General features: G+C 37.8%; 1 protein-coding gene across 6 annotated transcripts in view; it reads right to left on the bottom strand.

The window, feature by feature from the left end:
- Positions 1 to 3,602: 3,602 nt before the first annotated feature.
- The window catches only part of LOC117213771 (neurogenic protein mastermind-like), a 247,964-nt gene continuing 234,202 nt past the window's right edge, over positions 3,603 to 17,364 (bottom strand). For all 6 annotated transcript variants that reach the window (XM_033459403.1, XM_033459404.1, XM_033459405.1 and 3 more), the window contains 4 exons: positions 16,247 to 16,424; positions 13,563 to 13,868; positions 12,612 to 12,866; positions 3,603 to 11,755 (listed from right to left, as the gene is read on the bottom strand). In XM_033459403.1, the coding sequence (XP_033315294.1) occupies positions 11,514 to 11,755; positions 12,612 to 12,866; positions 13,563 to 13,868; positions 16,247 to 16,424 (981 nt within the window). In that variant the 3' untranslated portion in view covers positions 3,603 to 11,513. The remainder of the gene's footprint in view (positions 11,756 to 12,611; positions 12,867 to 13,562; positions 13,869 to 16,246; positions 16,425 to 17,364) is intronic.

The following is a 17,364-nucleotide window of genomic DNA, read 5'->3' as shown; positions in this document are numbered from 1 at the left end:
GAAAACGAGCGGTAAAACGCTGCATGGCACCACGAGCACATACATATAAGATTTTGGTCATCATTTTCACACGAGAAGAATTGTTTTGCTCCATCGGTTGAGTAACAGAATTAAATTATTGTAAAATGATACAATTACACAAATTATTGTACATAAGTTGTAAAATTGTACAATTATTGTAAGCTTACCAATAAACAAAACGTTTAATTATATAAAATCCTTCCAACATCCATAATCCTTAAATCCTGTCCAATTCCTATTAGTTTAAGGAATAAATTATTAAAAAATGATCAAGTAGTTCGAGAAAATTGATAAGTATTGTTAAGTATTAAGAGAGTATTAATAGAGTATTCAATTAAGAGTCATGAGAAGTATTAGAAATCTTCCAAAATTCCAGAAAATGACACCATTTTCTAAGAAAATCCAAAAGCTGAAATTTGGCGTCCAAGCCACAAATCTGTCAGCCAAAATAGCGATTTTGTATCAATAGAACATAATAGTATAGGAGATGGTGCGACCTCGGCCATTGTTGGAAATAACATCATATTCAAAAAATTTCTCAAAACCGAAATTTTCAACTGATTGAAAAATTTTTCAGCCGACTTGCGATTTTGTATCAGGAAATCATCATAACATAGAAGATGGCACTATTTCGTTAAATGTTAGGATTTGATGTCATTTCTCAGAATTTTTGAAAACTATTCCTTTTTAAATTTCGCGTGTTTTTAACTATTTCCTGAGTTCACCTTTTGATTTTCTATGGGACTGTATATACTATTATACTATTATAAAAAGATGATCATACAGAAGCTGGCACATTCTATTATAAAGTAAAGTAAGATATTCTATTTATTTTGTAATGTGATTTTTTAATTGAAATATTACAATATGAATTTCATTAGAATGCAAATTACTAAATGTAAAAATAAATAATCATGATTAGACTGTAGATTTTGATATGCAGTCGTATTTTTGAGGACATTTGTAAGTAAAGTAGTAAAGAAGCAAAATCTCGATAGAAAATTGGCTTACCTATCAAGTACTAGGTCAGATGACTCATTTCTGTTCTGTTGATCTCTGAAATTGTCTCTCATGCAAAATCTTTATGACTGTAGCGGCACAAGAGTTAGAATTTGTCTTAAACCATGTTGTTTTGCTTCGGAGTATCAAGACCGTTAGGTCACAGGTATTGTAAGGAGTTACGAACTCCGGGCAAAACAATGGCGCCGCCACATGTAACCGTAAAGCAAGACGAATTTGTATCTCTTAACTTTCTTCTGACGATTATAAATAAACAAACGCGATCGCAAGCGATTTAGTATAGACTGTGACTAAACGACTGTATAGATATCGTTTCGCGACAAGATCTGTTTTAAATACAATAACGAGTACACATATTGATAGTCTCATTATTCGATCCCCTACATGACATTGAAGCAAAAGCTAACTTTTTGCATTACGTATTCGAACTGTTCAGTAATTGAATTTAAAAACTTTGGTTTTTGTTCTAGTTCTAAAAAAATTACTTAAATACTAGGATAGGAAGTAAAGTGGGATGACATTGAAGTAAATTAAACACAGGTTATGGCATATAAATTTGTTTATTATTATTATCTGTATAATATATTTGAAACAATATCATTCTACAACATTGCATAAAAATATACAAAGACATGACAAAATGTCTTGACTCTCGTTTGATAAAACATGTTTATGAATAATTTGATCAGCGTTGCACCGCTATCAGATTTAACTAAATTCATTCATTTAATAGGTCACTTTCGAATTACATTATATTAAACCGCTATTTATTTTTTTCCTTTTTTTCTTTTTCTTTCTCTTAATGTCCTCACTTAAAGGATTCGTCGACGAATCTAGGGCAAAACCAAATAACCTTCCGTGTTTTATATAGAACTGCCGTTCGCACGTAACATACGATGAAACAAAATAAAAATTAGAGTTCACGACTTTTAAGTGGGCATATTACTCATTTGATAAACACTTATAAAATAACTCGATATAAACGGGACCTATAGCGATATAAACGATTATTTATCCTGTTTATGTTCTTTCTTATGCAATGAAAGAATGTATGGCCCAATAAAAAAAAGGAACGTTCATTCTCTGATCACGCGTCTATTTATCGTGTGCTTAAAGCCAAGAGAAGTCTAAGTGATCCGAGATAAATCGAAACGGAGGAAAGAATTTAAAAACCGCGCGTTCATTATCTTTTAGAATGTGCGCGTCGTATTAGAAGTGTAACGAAATTTACTAGAACCGGAAACGAAGCGCAACCGTAGACGAAGAATTCGCTTCGAGTGCGTCATAAACATGTTTAGAGAGTACATAGGCCAGAAATAAAAGTAAAAAGAAGGAAGGAACGGACGAATGAACGAAAAAAAGGAAATAATTAAAAGTCGATAAAAAGAAAACACGAGAGATGAAGAAGTAGAATCGGTGTCTTGAATATATGAACGAAAACGGTGATCCTTTTCCCACTGTGGCCTTTGATGAAAATTGAAATCGGCTCAGATTTAGCAACACTCTCATCCGAACATAATTATCTTGCTTTTGAGATCATTGGCCGAAGGATAACAATGGTAATTATAATATTAATAATGATAATAGTAATAAGTAATAATAATAATTAATAATAATAATAAAATAATAATATGACAATAATAATATGATAATAATAATAGTTACTTAGAAATAATAATAATAATAGTAATAAAAATAACTATCCGTAAACTATCCTTTACCAAGGGAGATATTACCCATTAGCTTATGTACATAATCTGTGTATATGATTTCTCATTTCTCTTCCTCCGTTCTCCGTCTTAAATTACGAATTATTACAATAATTCACTATCGAATTCGCTTCGATCAGCAACATAAATAACTATAACGCAACACTGTCTTCTTCCTTTCATCTTTTTCTTCTGTTTTGTTCGTTTATTTACAGGCATTGTTTCCCTCGCGTCTCCATCCAATCAACGCGTGTCCACTCACTCTCTATTTCTAACTCTTCCTTTATCTCTTACTGTTTCGCTCTTTTTTTTCCTCGTTTGTTTCACTACTGTTTTATTGCTACCTCGTCTCGTCTCTCTCTGTCTTTCTCTCTCTCGGTAAACCGATCTGTTTTCACGTGTTCGCGAACGGAAAGAAACGGCGAAGCGTAAATTTCACGGCACGGATCATCGAAAACTATATCGGCGAACACTCGCGAAGAATCTGCTTCATTCGAGTCCCCGGGATGATCGCTTGCTGCGCCCTCTTTTTGACTAAAACTTCCGCGCGACGAACAATTGCGCCCTCTATACGTACGCGCATCTAGTTATCGTTACAGCATTAACAATATAATATATCACAATCTCGTTAAGAACAATAGCATGAAGAAAGAGTATTGAATCTGCGTCGATTGATCTGCGGCGAAAGCGCTAGCACGTTCATCCCGTTTCGCGTGTGATTCTTCTTTACCCTTCCTATCGTATTATTTTCCTTAATTCACAATTGTAATTAAAGAATTTAGAATTTCAATCAACAGAATTTTAATCAACATCGATATTATTCGCTTCTTGCTCTACATTATCTTTCTTCCGTTTTTTTTTCTTCTAGTTATATATCGATTCATCCTATCCATTCATAAAATAGTGACTTTCAATAATTAATTTTTTAAATTTTCTCAATCATTAATTATTTCGTTTCGTTTTATTTCGCAAGATTGTCACTGTGCACGCCCGTTACGTACCGTCACGGACCGTATCCTATGACCTGTTCGAAGCGATTTCTCGCCGAGAAGGGAGAGAAACGGCTTTCGTTTGCATTCTCGATCCCCTCTCGCGCGCAATTCGGTCGAAGAAGAAAACATCAAGACTCTGTGGCGCGGCGGTGTTCGCCGATTATCCGTCAGCCGCAAAAATTACAGTCACGTGCTTCGCTCGCTTTCTCTTTGTCTCTACCTACCTCCCACCAACCGCATACTGACTTACTACACGCTATTTACAATATACGACGAAGGAAAAAAGAAACCGATACGTCGCTATGCTTCTGTCGCCGTGATTCTGAGTCGTCGTCGTAGTCATCGTTGTTGGTCAAATATTATTTTATCGTATTTATCGAAACCTCCTCGAGTATTATAAATACTGATCCCTCAAGCATTATTCTGAATTGTATTCATTTACCGCGAGATATATATATAATCAATTGGTTCATTCGAAGGAATTGTCGAGAAAAAGATATCTATATATATATATAGATATGCGTGTGTGTGTATATATAGCTATATACTATATGTATAATTATTATATTCTCAATTGAGTCACCCTCTGCTTTTTCTCGCCTCTTCCTCTCGTTGAATCGATTTCGTTGTTGCAAAGAACAGTCTCTTCGAATTGAAAATTCGCTATAGTTCAATAACCTCGACAAACTGAGAGTTTTAATAATTAATTCGGTATTCACGTTTAAACTTGAATATAGTTTCTAATATAAGAAATAGGAACACGTAAAACCGATCGTTCATTAAAACGCAAATTGAAATAAAATTTTCGAGGATATACGGGTGTTCGTCGTAGAGACTGTCTTTGGAAAAAACGAAATTCCCTGGATGACGGTACATGAGTAAGGTTTATGAAAAAGAGGTTTCGATGTTTGCGACAACCTCGACGACTGTTTTTCGTATTCTTGTAAAGAGAGGATCAGTAGAAAATCATCTAGTCGACGCTCTACACAAAAGGCAAGCGAGTATAAAATAAACTGGATACAAGAACCACGAGTTGGTTTTATATAACCTTGAAATATAGGTATACCGTCCAATTTTTCACATTTTTATACTTCATTTTTTTTTTCTTTTTTTGTTCTCTCGCAATAGAGTGAAATTATATGTGTGTGTTTTTATTGTTACTGTTTCTTCTGTGTCAAGAACAAGAACTTAGAAAATATCTCGATACTTTTACTCTCGCTGACTTTTACGACGAAGGATGATCAACGTTTCAGATCTGTCGCCGTTTTAGAGAAAAAACGACTGTGAGTTAACAAACACGTTCCTTCTAGTCAACATATTTACCGTTACATTGGAAATTAAAAAATCATATCTTCTTGTCTGTTTCAACAGATAATTCGCGAGATATTTCCGGAAGTTTGTTTTGCTCTACTGTACTTGGACTCGAGATTTTTACGCGACTCAAACGTCTTCAGTGTTTGCGTAATTTGTAGTTGCTAGAATGTGCAACTTCGAAACGAGAATTTGTCCTAATCCAGAATAGTTACGTGAACTCTGCCTTTCTCTATCGCAAAGGTCAGTTAATTGATAGTTTCACCACAGATTTTTCATGAGCCATTCGGTGTTGTGTATATAGTGGAGCGTTGCGTGCTCTGTCGATGTCGACCAGTGGATCGTCATTGCACTTACATGTTCTATCAATGAAATTTGCAAACTATTACAAACCGAATATATTATTCTATTTCACTTTTGTCGTTTATCTTTAGTAATACTTATTTCTTACTTTCATCTCAAATAGTCGTAACCTACTGGAAATGGAAGTAAAGGAAAGTAAGATTGCCCTAACAAATTCACTTTCTTATATCGTTCATTATATACATCTAATGAACTAATTCTCAAAATCATGGACTTTGGTGAAAAACGATTGGCCCACTCGAATTTGTATGAAAGAAAAGACTTATTAATCACAGTATAGCTTGCACAATATGCACATTGGTATATAGGACGACACTTAACCAAGGATATAGTTATCAATACGATCAGATTATAAATCAATGCCTTTTTCACCTTGGCATACTTATATAGAATTGCGAATCTAAGATCGACGAATTTATTCAAATACTAATACTATTTGGGTTTTAAATAATATTTAATAATTATAAAAGCTTGGATAAACTTTGGTTGACAAATCTTAATGAGATTCTAAATAGATTGAAGGTTCTCGAGTGAATTTCAAAATACTAAATCTCGATAGATAGAATGACACAGTTAATTCTCCAGAAATCAATTTCGGAATCTATCCAAAACAAAATTTAATAAACGAATAAAGCAAAACAAAACTTCGAATTAACAGGATACTCTAATAAAACAGAAACTAAGAATACGATTCTATTATGACACGATTTACATGAACGTAATTCTACGAACAACCCAAATCGATCAACGAAACATGATACAAAAACAAATTACTATGAATCTTTTACATCCATATGATCCTCCGTGACCTAAAACTCAACTGAATCTATTGGAGTTATTGCTCACAAGAATCATAATCCGATGCCACAGAAATATTTCTCCATCACCATAGACATCTGCTCTATCCGAGGGTAATTCTCCCGTAAAACCGTAAGAGTCCGTTTAGAGCTCTACCCTTATGCCACGATAGTAATTTCACGAGGAGCCAAGGCCGGCGAATTGACATTTTCGGGTTGGCTTCCCTCCTCTTTCCTTTTCTCTCTCCTCTTGTAATCCTTATCCCTCATCGCTGCTCCTACACTCGCTCCTATTTTCAGTCTGGTCTCTCCCTAACCGTGATATTGATCCTCCGCCCCTTTCCGCCCCCGCGTTCGTCGCGACCGTACGCGTTAGGCCGCCGCCGTTCGACCTAGTGTCGGAACGTCGAGGTGCAGATGAAAACGTCGTCTTCGTAGAAACAATGAATTCTATGAGTTAACTGGTTCACCTACGAGATAACAAGCAAAGTGGTTCCTCCCCTCACGGAGAGTAATACCGTAATATTTGTTAATATAGAAATGTTCGATGAGGAACGAGGATTAACACGGAACGCGAGGAATCCGCTTAGCAACAACAGCCTCGAAGGAATCGATAATGAGCGAAGTTTCGTTAGGATTATCGCGCAAACAGCGTGGATACGCTTCGCGTGCGCCACCACCGGATCAGTCAGGATTCGCTATTTTCATTTGGTTTCTCTGTCTCTTTCTCACCGTGTCGATCGATGAACGCTATCGTGAATTTTTCAGCGATCGCCGGCAGTGTCCTCGAGCAGAAACGCATCCGCCTCCGATTCTCTCCGGAGAGAATCGATAAAAAGATGAGCACTTCGAAAAATGGCCCAATCAGAGGGAAAATCTGTGTAGGCATGAAACGATCCCCGAAACGTTTAGTTCGATTGCACGAGAGACGTGTGAACATTGGAAGTACGTATAATACCGTGAAATGAATGGAAGATGCAAAATGGTTAGGATCGCGGACAGATCGATGAGACTCTGGTTGGTCCTGCTCTGTGCCGCTTTCTGGCTGTTCTATGTAGGAACTGTGTTTCGATTATATTCTTCGCGTGTAAATAACCGACATTGAAACGCGTTAAACAGTCCGATGGATCACGGGTTTAACACGAATCGACAATTAGCGAAGTTACGGGGAACCCGGCAAACAGTACCGTTTTATCGACATTTATGGCGCGTCCTGCACGCGTTGTTTATCATTGGGAACGAAATTTCATCGAGTTACACGGTCGATTTCTCCCGTTTTAATCTTTGGTTTCTCCGTTTGTTGTTGTTGTGTTGGAAAATGGAAAATCGATTTGGAAATATACGACTCGTCGTGAGATGAGACGATAATATTATCCAGAAGCGAAGTAAAGAAACGATTGTAGGAACTCAACGCTTTTTATTAATAACAGTTCGAAATTCAACATGAACTTTATTCTATGCGAAATGCCCGTGTATCATATAAAGTTATAAATATTATAAATAATTAGGTATATATTTATCCGGCACGAGACTCCTCGATGAACTGACACATACCCGGGAGCCTTTCTTTTATTTTGTCCGCTCCGGCTGAAACGTCGTCTAACCAACATCGACTGTCGACAGTGCAAGAGAAAACAGCTCGATCGTTGTTAACTTTTTTCATGGATCTTATTTCAATCTTTATGTCCATTTTTCTCTTTCATTTTTTTCCCCTAAAACGTGGAAGATCGAGTGGCATACTCACGAGGATCGGAAACACATTTTGTATGCATCGCGTAAAGATTTTCGTGAAAATAATAGAGATTAGAACTGTTAGTCCGGTGTTCTGTCACGAAATAATTCGAGGCACTGATGTCTCACTTTCTCCATTGTTCTCTCTCGTTTCGTCGTGTGTATAAAAAGGAAAAACGATCCACCGCGACAATCGACACCACTGCACGCTTTTTAACTCTCTTTTTGGTTGGTCCCTAATGCTCTCTTTCTCTCTCGCATTCTCGCATTCTCTCGCTTTCGTTCGTCCACGAAAAAACGTATGTATATTCATTACTTCTATTAAGAATCATGGAAAAAAGCAAAGAGAACAGAACAACCACGTGTGGCGACTTCGTTACTCTCATCACTATTCTTGATTCTCTCCGTTTACATCATACGTCCTCATTAAATCAACGTGACACGATCAGAGCACCTGTCCCCTTCGTTCCCCCCATTTTTTTAATTATTATTCTTTCTCCACATTTTTCGCTTTTTTTATGTCGTTTTTTTCATTCTTTAGATTATGTTTCATGGCCCCAATATTTTACAAGACAATAAATGACGTCGTTTCGTCTGATTCAAGAAAATTTCTTCCTTTATTTATTTTACGTTAAAAAAAAAAAAAAAGGAACCGCGCGGCGCGCGTACTGTCTTCTTTTTGCTAATTTTCGCATGACACGAGCATGCTCGAAATCGGAGACGCGATCTCCATTCGAGCGCTGAATATAACTGCGAGTGACGAGCGAAACACCAATCGGAAAGTATTCGTGCACGCTTTTCGGCGAACGGTCGAGGATTATTTTACTTTTCGTTACTTTCCTGCACTCTCGTTTCTCTGCTGTCTTTCTTTTCTACTTTCTACCGGGTGTCCCGTATATTCACTCGGTGTTCTTGAATTCTAGTGCGTCTATCTTATCTCGACGGTTTCCTCGTAAACTTCGTTTTTTCATCTATTTCGACCTTTCTCTCTCTCTCTCTCTCTCTCTTTTTCTAGAAACGATAGTTTTGATTAGACGAACCATGAATCTCTAACTCCATTTTCATTATCTATGGAATGTATTTACTATTTGGAAGATTAGTCGCGAACCCGCCATCTGGTGACGATGAACTGTAGCTCGATACATTTCATAAATCACCGTATCAATCGAACGTTTCGCATGAATTCTGACTGAAAATGGATCAAACGATAAGTACTAATGCTATCCTGTTACAACGATTCTTGGTATTTCGAAAAAGCCGAAAAGAACCGGAATATCCGCGAGAAGAGCATTCGGTTCATCGTACCAAGAACGATGTTCGCAGCTGACCGTAATTATTTCATGTGCAACCTGTCGAATTCGACGACAGAGCACATTCTATGGAACTAAAACTCAATAAATACGCTCGGATCGAGGAAATGTGCTTTATCGCCGCGCGAAACACACATACACAATCACGCGTTGTCTCATTCTTTCTCATCGATTCATTCGTTTCACTTTTTCGCCCCAATTATATTCTTTTTTTCCCATATTCTCAAATATTCTATCTCTTTCTATTTTCATCCGTATCACTATTTCTCGCCATTCGCTCTTGAATCGTGCGTTATCATCGATTACTATTATCATTACATATATATATATATTTATTTATTTATATATATATGTATAATATTCACCTATATCGTAGGGCTCTTAAATTTTAATCGGCTAAAGTTTGCGAACTTATCGTCCTGAATTTTCTTCTAACTCGTATGTGTACGTGTATGTGTATGTATGTGTGTTTATGTAATCGTGTATTTTTATGTACAGTCAAGATTGTAATTTATCCCGTAGCAACACTAACACTGCGTTCTTAGGAAGGGTTTCTTCATTCTCTCCCACTCTTACTCGCTCCGTCTCTTTCTCTCCTCATCATCAAACGCGACGCGAACCCTGCGAGACGTGGACCGATCGATCGGGCCGAAACACTGGCCCGTCGTCGCAGGCCACGATGTAATTCATCGGGAATCGAATAATATATCTCATAATTGACTTTCTGTTAATTGTAGAATACGCGATCGTTCGCGGCATCGTTTAAATACGTTATTATCTCTAGCAATTGTTATTATCGTAATAATGTAATTAGCTGTAAATCGAAGTTCAGCGACGGTCGAATGTCGATTCGTTCAAGAAAATCGACGATTCAATGTTCTTTCGCTCGATCGTCGACCGAAAGGATAAATGGAACGTCATTGTAACAAAAACGACGACACGATCGATCGTGAACCGACGATTATTAGGACGATATTTTCTTTTGTTCGCCTGTCCGCTGACGATTCTCGATCGTGGATCATAGCGTGAAAAATCAAGAGAATGAATTGTACCGTTGGTCGTTTTGTGGAGTGCGCGTCGAAGTCACCGCGCAGTGTCGTCGACGCGTGCACTCGAGAGAGAAAGATCGATCGATCCTCACTCCGGTGCGACCGTCACTGCGAAAACTTGAGAACATGGGGAGCAGCGAAAAAAAAGGATTCGAACATGCCACTTACATGGCGATTAAACGTCACTATATATATTATTATATGTGTATATGTAATATAAAACGTTTGCGGAGTAACGAACGACGGGACGAATTTTTACGCGTACCTCTTGATTTCCCACGCTGTCGACCGTCCGCTGGTTCTATTTCGATCTATTTACCTCTCTTTTCCTTACTCTCTTGTTTCTGCTGCTTCTTTGATCGTTTATCGTTTAAGAAATTAAATTTTACTAAAAGATGATTGCCTAGAAGAATAGTCGCCAGCCGAAGGATAGCTGCCGAAAATGCACTACGACCGGTTTCCATGCAAGCGAGACGTCGAACCGGATGCCCTCTGACGAACGAATTTTTCAACTCGCGCACCCTCTATCGTCCGCAAGCCGAACATCGAACTGTTTGAGGAAACTTACTACACGTATGGATCTATCATATGCACGTGTCGTGATACCAACCGCCATTTACTTCTGGTTCGACTGGATCAAACACCCCGACTGCGCGTTTTCAAATTAGATTAATCGATGAACATGTCTGATCATTGGAGGACGCGCGTTACAGGTAACCGTGATCGTCGCGGTTCGACGAGTGGTCGTCACAACACGGAAATCAATAATCTTATGTCTCCTCGCCCCCTTTCACTCGTTTCGTCTACTTTCGACTTCGTTCACAGTCCATTCACCGCTACAGTTTTGTCACATTACCATCAAGACTAACAAATGGTACGATCACGTTCCACGAACCCAGTAAACCTGTTAACTTTTACCAACTAATTTTCTCTCGACGCGACGATTACGTCTCGTCATTATTCATCGATCTCGAAGGAACTGTTAAACGAATTGTCAGCGCAGCATACGACGGAGAATGCTGCGCGTGCAGTCAAAGCGAATCTACTTATGGACGTAAGCGTTTTTCCTGGGGTGATCGATCCTAGCGCGTGTATGTATTATCGTACGTCGTTCTTTTTCACATTTTCACTTTTTTTTTTTTTGCGTTTTAAACCGGTCTATGAGTGAATTAAAATCCGATTTTCCGAATAGACCGCGATAGGCGTGGTCTTACAGAATATCGAGGTTGAAGCCCGCCGTAGGGTCGAGGGAATTCAGCAGTTCCTGAGCGCTGAAGTTCGACGTGTCTCCAGTCGGAAGGTTCTCCAGAAATTCGAGGCTAAAGTCCGCTGCGGCTACGGAAGGGTCCGTAGTGGTGGCCGGCGGTTGCGCATGTTGCTGTTGCTGTTGAGACAGGCTGCGCACTCCTGGACTACCAGCACCGTACTGTTGATGCGGGTGCAGGGGAGAACCTGCAAGGGAATCGTTCGAACGTGATTGATAACGAGCAAATAATTTTATGATAATGTATAAGGAGGATAAATACACTAATGAGGATTAGTACAAATGATTTGATAGTGTAATAATATGGTCGAGGATAGAACGAGTTAAAGTATTTGCATATTTTCGTATTAAGCACGAAAAAAATGTAATTTCAGCTGTTTCCTGTATAAATAAATTTTAATAGCATCGTTGCGTGTGTTATGACACTATTATTAATTTTTAGAAATAATCAATGTATCCTTGGTTTTGTTTTTGTAATACAACAATTCCTTAAGATAATCTTGTATGTAAAAAGGGAGAACTTGAGCTTTATTGACTGCTTTTGATCAATTACAATGGATACTTCATTAAGAAATAATAACATGAACAACTTAAATACGCATATAACAATCGTAAAACATGTTTCAATATCCTATTACTTTTCTAACAGAAGCCCGATTTATCATACTAATATAACAAAAATAAATACAAAGATATAAACTTAACTGTCGAAAACATCGTTAACACGATTAATTATTTCGTTATACGTTTTGTTAGCGAACAAATCATTACATAACTATTATTTATTATTATTCTATTTAATATATCATACGAAACTGTAATCTTTCACGATAAACACGCGTAATCGAAAGAAATCCATTTGAATAAATCATAAGTTTCATTGAATCAATCATAAAATTATCAGGTAACGAAAATTGATCAGGATCCACCATTTATCGGACGATTAATCACGTCGAAATCATTTTTCTTGTTTAACGCAAGATCTCGTTCGATCAATATTCTCCGCGGTTTGGAATCAGGGAATGGTCATCGTCCAAGACTTACCGGTTCCGGTAGTGCTGACAGAGTTGACTGATGAGGACTGCGACATTTGCATCTGCAGTGACATTTGATTATTACTCTGCTGCATGGCTAATGTTTGCTGCTGGTGTTGCTGCGACAGTAACTGCTGCATCTGAGTGCTGTTGGCCATACCGGAGCCAGCGATACCTCCACTTTGTGAGCGGATCAACTGTTGATGCTGTTGCATCTGTGCGGCGTTCATCTGCATTCCACCTGTGTTACCCATACCGAATCCACCTGGAAAATGAGGATAAGTGAAACGGTTTAACACGATTTACATTTCGTTGTGATAACTGGTATTTACTGTCTACAGGAACGCAATGATTTAATTCATCATTTATCACGTATAAAGATGTAGCCTTAATGGTTTGACTCTTTGTGTTGCAATATGGAATGGATCATGAACTAACGTGACAAATGTACGTTACTGCAATCATACAGCTTAATTTTTCATTGTAAAATATAGAACTACGAATATAACAATTGTACAAAATATCTTTCTGTTACAATGGATTAATTGGTAGACACTAATACAAGACCAAATCTATTATTATCTTGCTATCTGCATTACGAGTAAAAGAATAATTTCCAATTTTCAAATTCCACATTCCTGTCTCCAGGAAATATAGGATTATAAAATCCCATGAAATGTAACTCGCATTCTACTACTCAATATTATAATATAAGATTTAATTAGAGACGTATATAACATCCATTCTTAATATTCGTAATATCTCTTAATATTCCATTTTCTGCGAAGAAATTAATTCTCAAAACCGAAGATAATTTTCAGAGTTATAGTTGTAACCGGTTAACCGAACAGAAAAGTTATTTGTTAATTCGATATCGTTCGAAACGGCGATTACTCGTACGAATCGCCTACTGCGCGCAGGATTACAAACATGATAATGGATGTCCCAGGGAGACGCTTACCTTGGTGACCTTGTTGGTTAAATTGCGATCGCAAAGCCTGCGCCTGAAAGCCTTGTTGCTGCATGAGAACGTGTCGCCACTCCTGCTGGGCGCCGCGGCCCGCGATACTATTTCCAAGGCCATCAGGCGGACCCACGCTAACGTTAGGCGGCCGTTGATTGTTAGTCCTAGGATATCCAAGACGCTGATGCATCTGATGCATTCCGCCTATGGCGGCCATACCGCCACCGCCCATGTACATGTTACCACCGGCAGCGTGCAACGCCTGCTGCTGCTGCTGCGCAATTTGCGGCCTCATCATCGGACCTACGACAAAACAAGAACAAACGGATAGGTGATTGCTAGTGAATATTGTCATTTTTCAGGGTTTTTATGTAAAAGATTGTATAAAAATACGGCTAAGACTATATTAAGGATTCTTCTTTAAGGTTTAGATGCACTTTCTTTCACGTTGATAGGGAAGATGAAATTTCAGACATTGAGAATTTATTCTATTAGTAAATCGTCGCTCTCAAAGAAATTATATATGGCTTTCATTTGCCTTTTTCTTTATAATGGTACATATTATGTCTCTTAAAATAATTTAAACCTTGCCACTGAGAATTATGCCATTGTTGCTTAGTTGTAAATTTATTATTGAATAAATATATGTAAATTGTGTCTGACAGTTTTTTTAAAATTGACAACAAGGCGGACAAACATAAAGAAACTCTACTAGAAAAAAGAAGGATATTTTTAAAGCTTCATCTTTCAAAACTTCCAGCACATTTGCCACCAATGATGTATTTTGTATACAATTAAGTCGTAGAAAATCTTCGTCGTATCAAACAGGAAATCTCTTATCAAACCAGAAGAAGGATTTTCTTGTTACAAATTATATACGAAAATATCTTAGGTAAGATTTACGACGACCGAAACAGACGATTGAATCGCAGAGGATGGTGATCGATCGCGGGGAAACGTTTCTTCATTCTGGCTAGCCAGATACGTAAAGAAGATACGTATTACGAAGGAAACGTAGAACCTTAATGCTCTGTGGATTTTCGTTTGGATAGAATCTTATGAAAGTAGCTCCGAGCAGATCGATAGAGGAGCCTCGTACGAGCTACGATGTATAAGAATATTTACGATCCCCTTTCCACCACCAATCCACCCTCTCCTGCTCCTACACCTACATCTCGTTCTCGTTCGTTCTTTCTAGCCTCGAGCGGATCCAGCAAGAGATCGGGCTCATTTCCCTCGAATACTTATTTAACCGATCGCGATGGTTAAAAAGTGTATAAACATTATTCAAATGAATGCTTCGCGTCCGGTCAAATATTTTTTCTCGATTACTCACAGTTTACTCTTTACGTCTTTACGTCTGCTCACTTCGATTTACGTAGCTCTGTGTAATCGGAATAGTCCAATAATCAAGACCGCTGCCCAAAAAATATTTCCGAGAGAAATACATCTATTACGCTTTATTTAACTTTTAGTACAAAAACTGTGCACAGTCTTGTCAAACGAGACAAGGTAACCCTTGTCTGAATTATGGCTGGATTATTTGAGAAACTTAATGGGAGAAGTAGTATAAGTGTATTGACATAATATCCATATATAGAGAACATACAAATCTTCTTGAGTACGTGTAGTGATGTGTTTTAATGTTTAGAAATATACAAACAAGTTTAGCTACAGTTTCGTTGAATCACAAATTTTATCACATATATCCTTCTTCTTCTGAACTTCTCATTTATGACTCGAATTTTACATATTGTTTTGTAAGGATAGCGGACAAGAGTGAACGAAATGGAGAAATGCAACTTTAACTAGGTTTCGAAGAAAAATCTGATGGTCGTAATCTTTTCCTCGAGTACAGTTCTTTTATCTATGTTTTCAGAATCTCGTGGTTCTACAATTTTTATTACACGGTATAGTTTGTATATTTCTGTAGTTCCCATAATTTTGTAATTTTCGTTATTCCGTAGTGTTCGTAAATAATGTAGCAGAGATAATAAATCACAACGATTCGAGGACAGAAGAACGGGGAAATCAAAACTGTCGTACAGTGGTTGAACGCGTCGTTTCGACGAAAGACGGAGGAATCGATAGCAGCACCCAGCTTCTCATTACCCTAAGTGCCTTCCAACTCCGGCCAGTGCATATGAAAGTGACGTAACCGTCGCTACTGTCAGCGTAAAAAGCGAAACAGAGGATTGGATCGTGCCGACGTGGTTGATTTCCACTTTTAAAAACGTATACACATTTGCTCCCTCGTTTTCGTACAAGAGTATACAAGATCGACGTGCTTGAAAATGTATGTGTTACTTTTCCTTTCATCTTTTCCCCCGTTTCTTTCTTTAAAGTGTACTCGTATTTAGAATTAAATCCCTGGTCCAACAAATAACTAAATTATATATCAAATACTATAAAAATAAGCAAAATTAGACAGCAACACATTTTAACTGTAGAGCTTTGAAAGATTAAGAAACGACTTACATTAAATTTGTGTCTTTCATTTCATTAATTACATAATTGAACTATGCATAGTGGAGAAGTATACAATTATCCTTAATAATTAACTTAATCGGTATAAGCGAAACATAGAAACAACACTGACATACATATATGTATGAAGAAGTTCTAATTAGCCAAACGAAGAGTCATACATTCATTAGTTGTGAACAGTACGATGTACTCACCTGAAGGTGGCATAGGTTGTTGTGTAACCCTACGCATAGGCCCGGTATTGGGAAACCTAGGCTGCTGACCCATGCCGATACTAGCGTGCATCATTTGGGCCTGAGCCGCCGCTTTGTATTCGGGAGGTGGTGGTCTCACGCCACCCATTCCTCCGGCCATGTGCTGTTGTTGCATCACCTGAAAGAACAAGTAAATAATGGATTTCAATTACATGAAATTACGTGCCTCGGATACTTTGACTTCGCGAATCGAAGCCCAGTGCGAGTAACACTACTGTTGTATTAGGTTGTCCGAGAAGTTTCTTTCGTTTCGTAAGCTGATAATAGACGAACGAGAATTTCTGTTTTATATTATTTTATTGAATTAGGTACGATCCATTTCGTTATATTTCTATTATTACGTTCGTGTATAATTCAATAAACAAACATAAAACAAAAAACATTGTGCGTTTATTATTTCCTTATAAAACGAAAGAAACATTTTGGACAACTGTACTATTGAACTACTAGTAATATGCTACTATTTGTGTATAACTAAATCTGTATATAAAGCATTATTTATTAATTATGTGGAAAACTATAAGCAACATAATCAAATTCGCGTGAAGGCTTCGTAAAATTAACAGACATTCACAAACGTCGAAAATTCTACTTAAATACCACTCTTGCCCAATAGAAGAATATTGTAATATATCTTTTCATTCGAACTTGAGGTTCTGCTAAAAACACCTGCCATCTGCTGCGGTAACGTCATAAATGCGCGATACTAAAACGGAATCGCGGATGAAGAACACGATATAAGGTTCGACTGACGAGTCTTGAACAGCGATAAGGTACGAGTTAGAAAGCCGACCGACGGATTCCACGGGGAATAATTGCAACTCAGCTCACGGCACGCATCGATGACTCGTTAGGAGTCACATTGTCGTCGAACTGGCGAGCACGGAAGTTCCGAGCATCGGTGTCGTTGCACAAGACCCCTTGGATTGCATTTCCACTTCCTGGTGTTACGCGGCCGTCGACGAAAGTCCGCGTATACGATGACGACAATGAAGACGGAAAGGCAACCAGAGACAGTAGCCACACGTTTTCCTCATTACCAAACGAGATACGCATTC

This window comes from Bombus bifarius, unplaced genomic scaffold, assembly GCF_011952205.1.
Source record: "Bombus bifarius isolate JDL3187 unplaced genomic scaffold, Bbif_JDL3187 scf7180000009125, whole genome shotgun sequence".
In the NCBI taxonomy this organism is placed as follows: domain Eukaryota; kingdom Metazoa; phylum Arthropoda; class Insecta; order Hymenoptera; family Apidae; genus Bombus; species Bombus bifarius.
The sequence above is the reverse complement of the archived record's forward strand: the minus strand, read 5'-3'. Positions and strand labels throughout refer to the sequence as shown.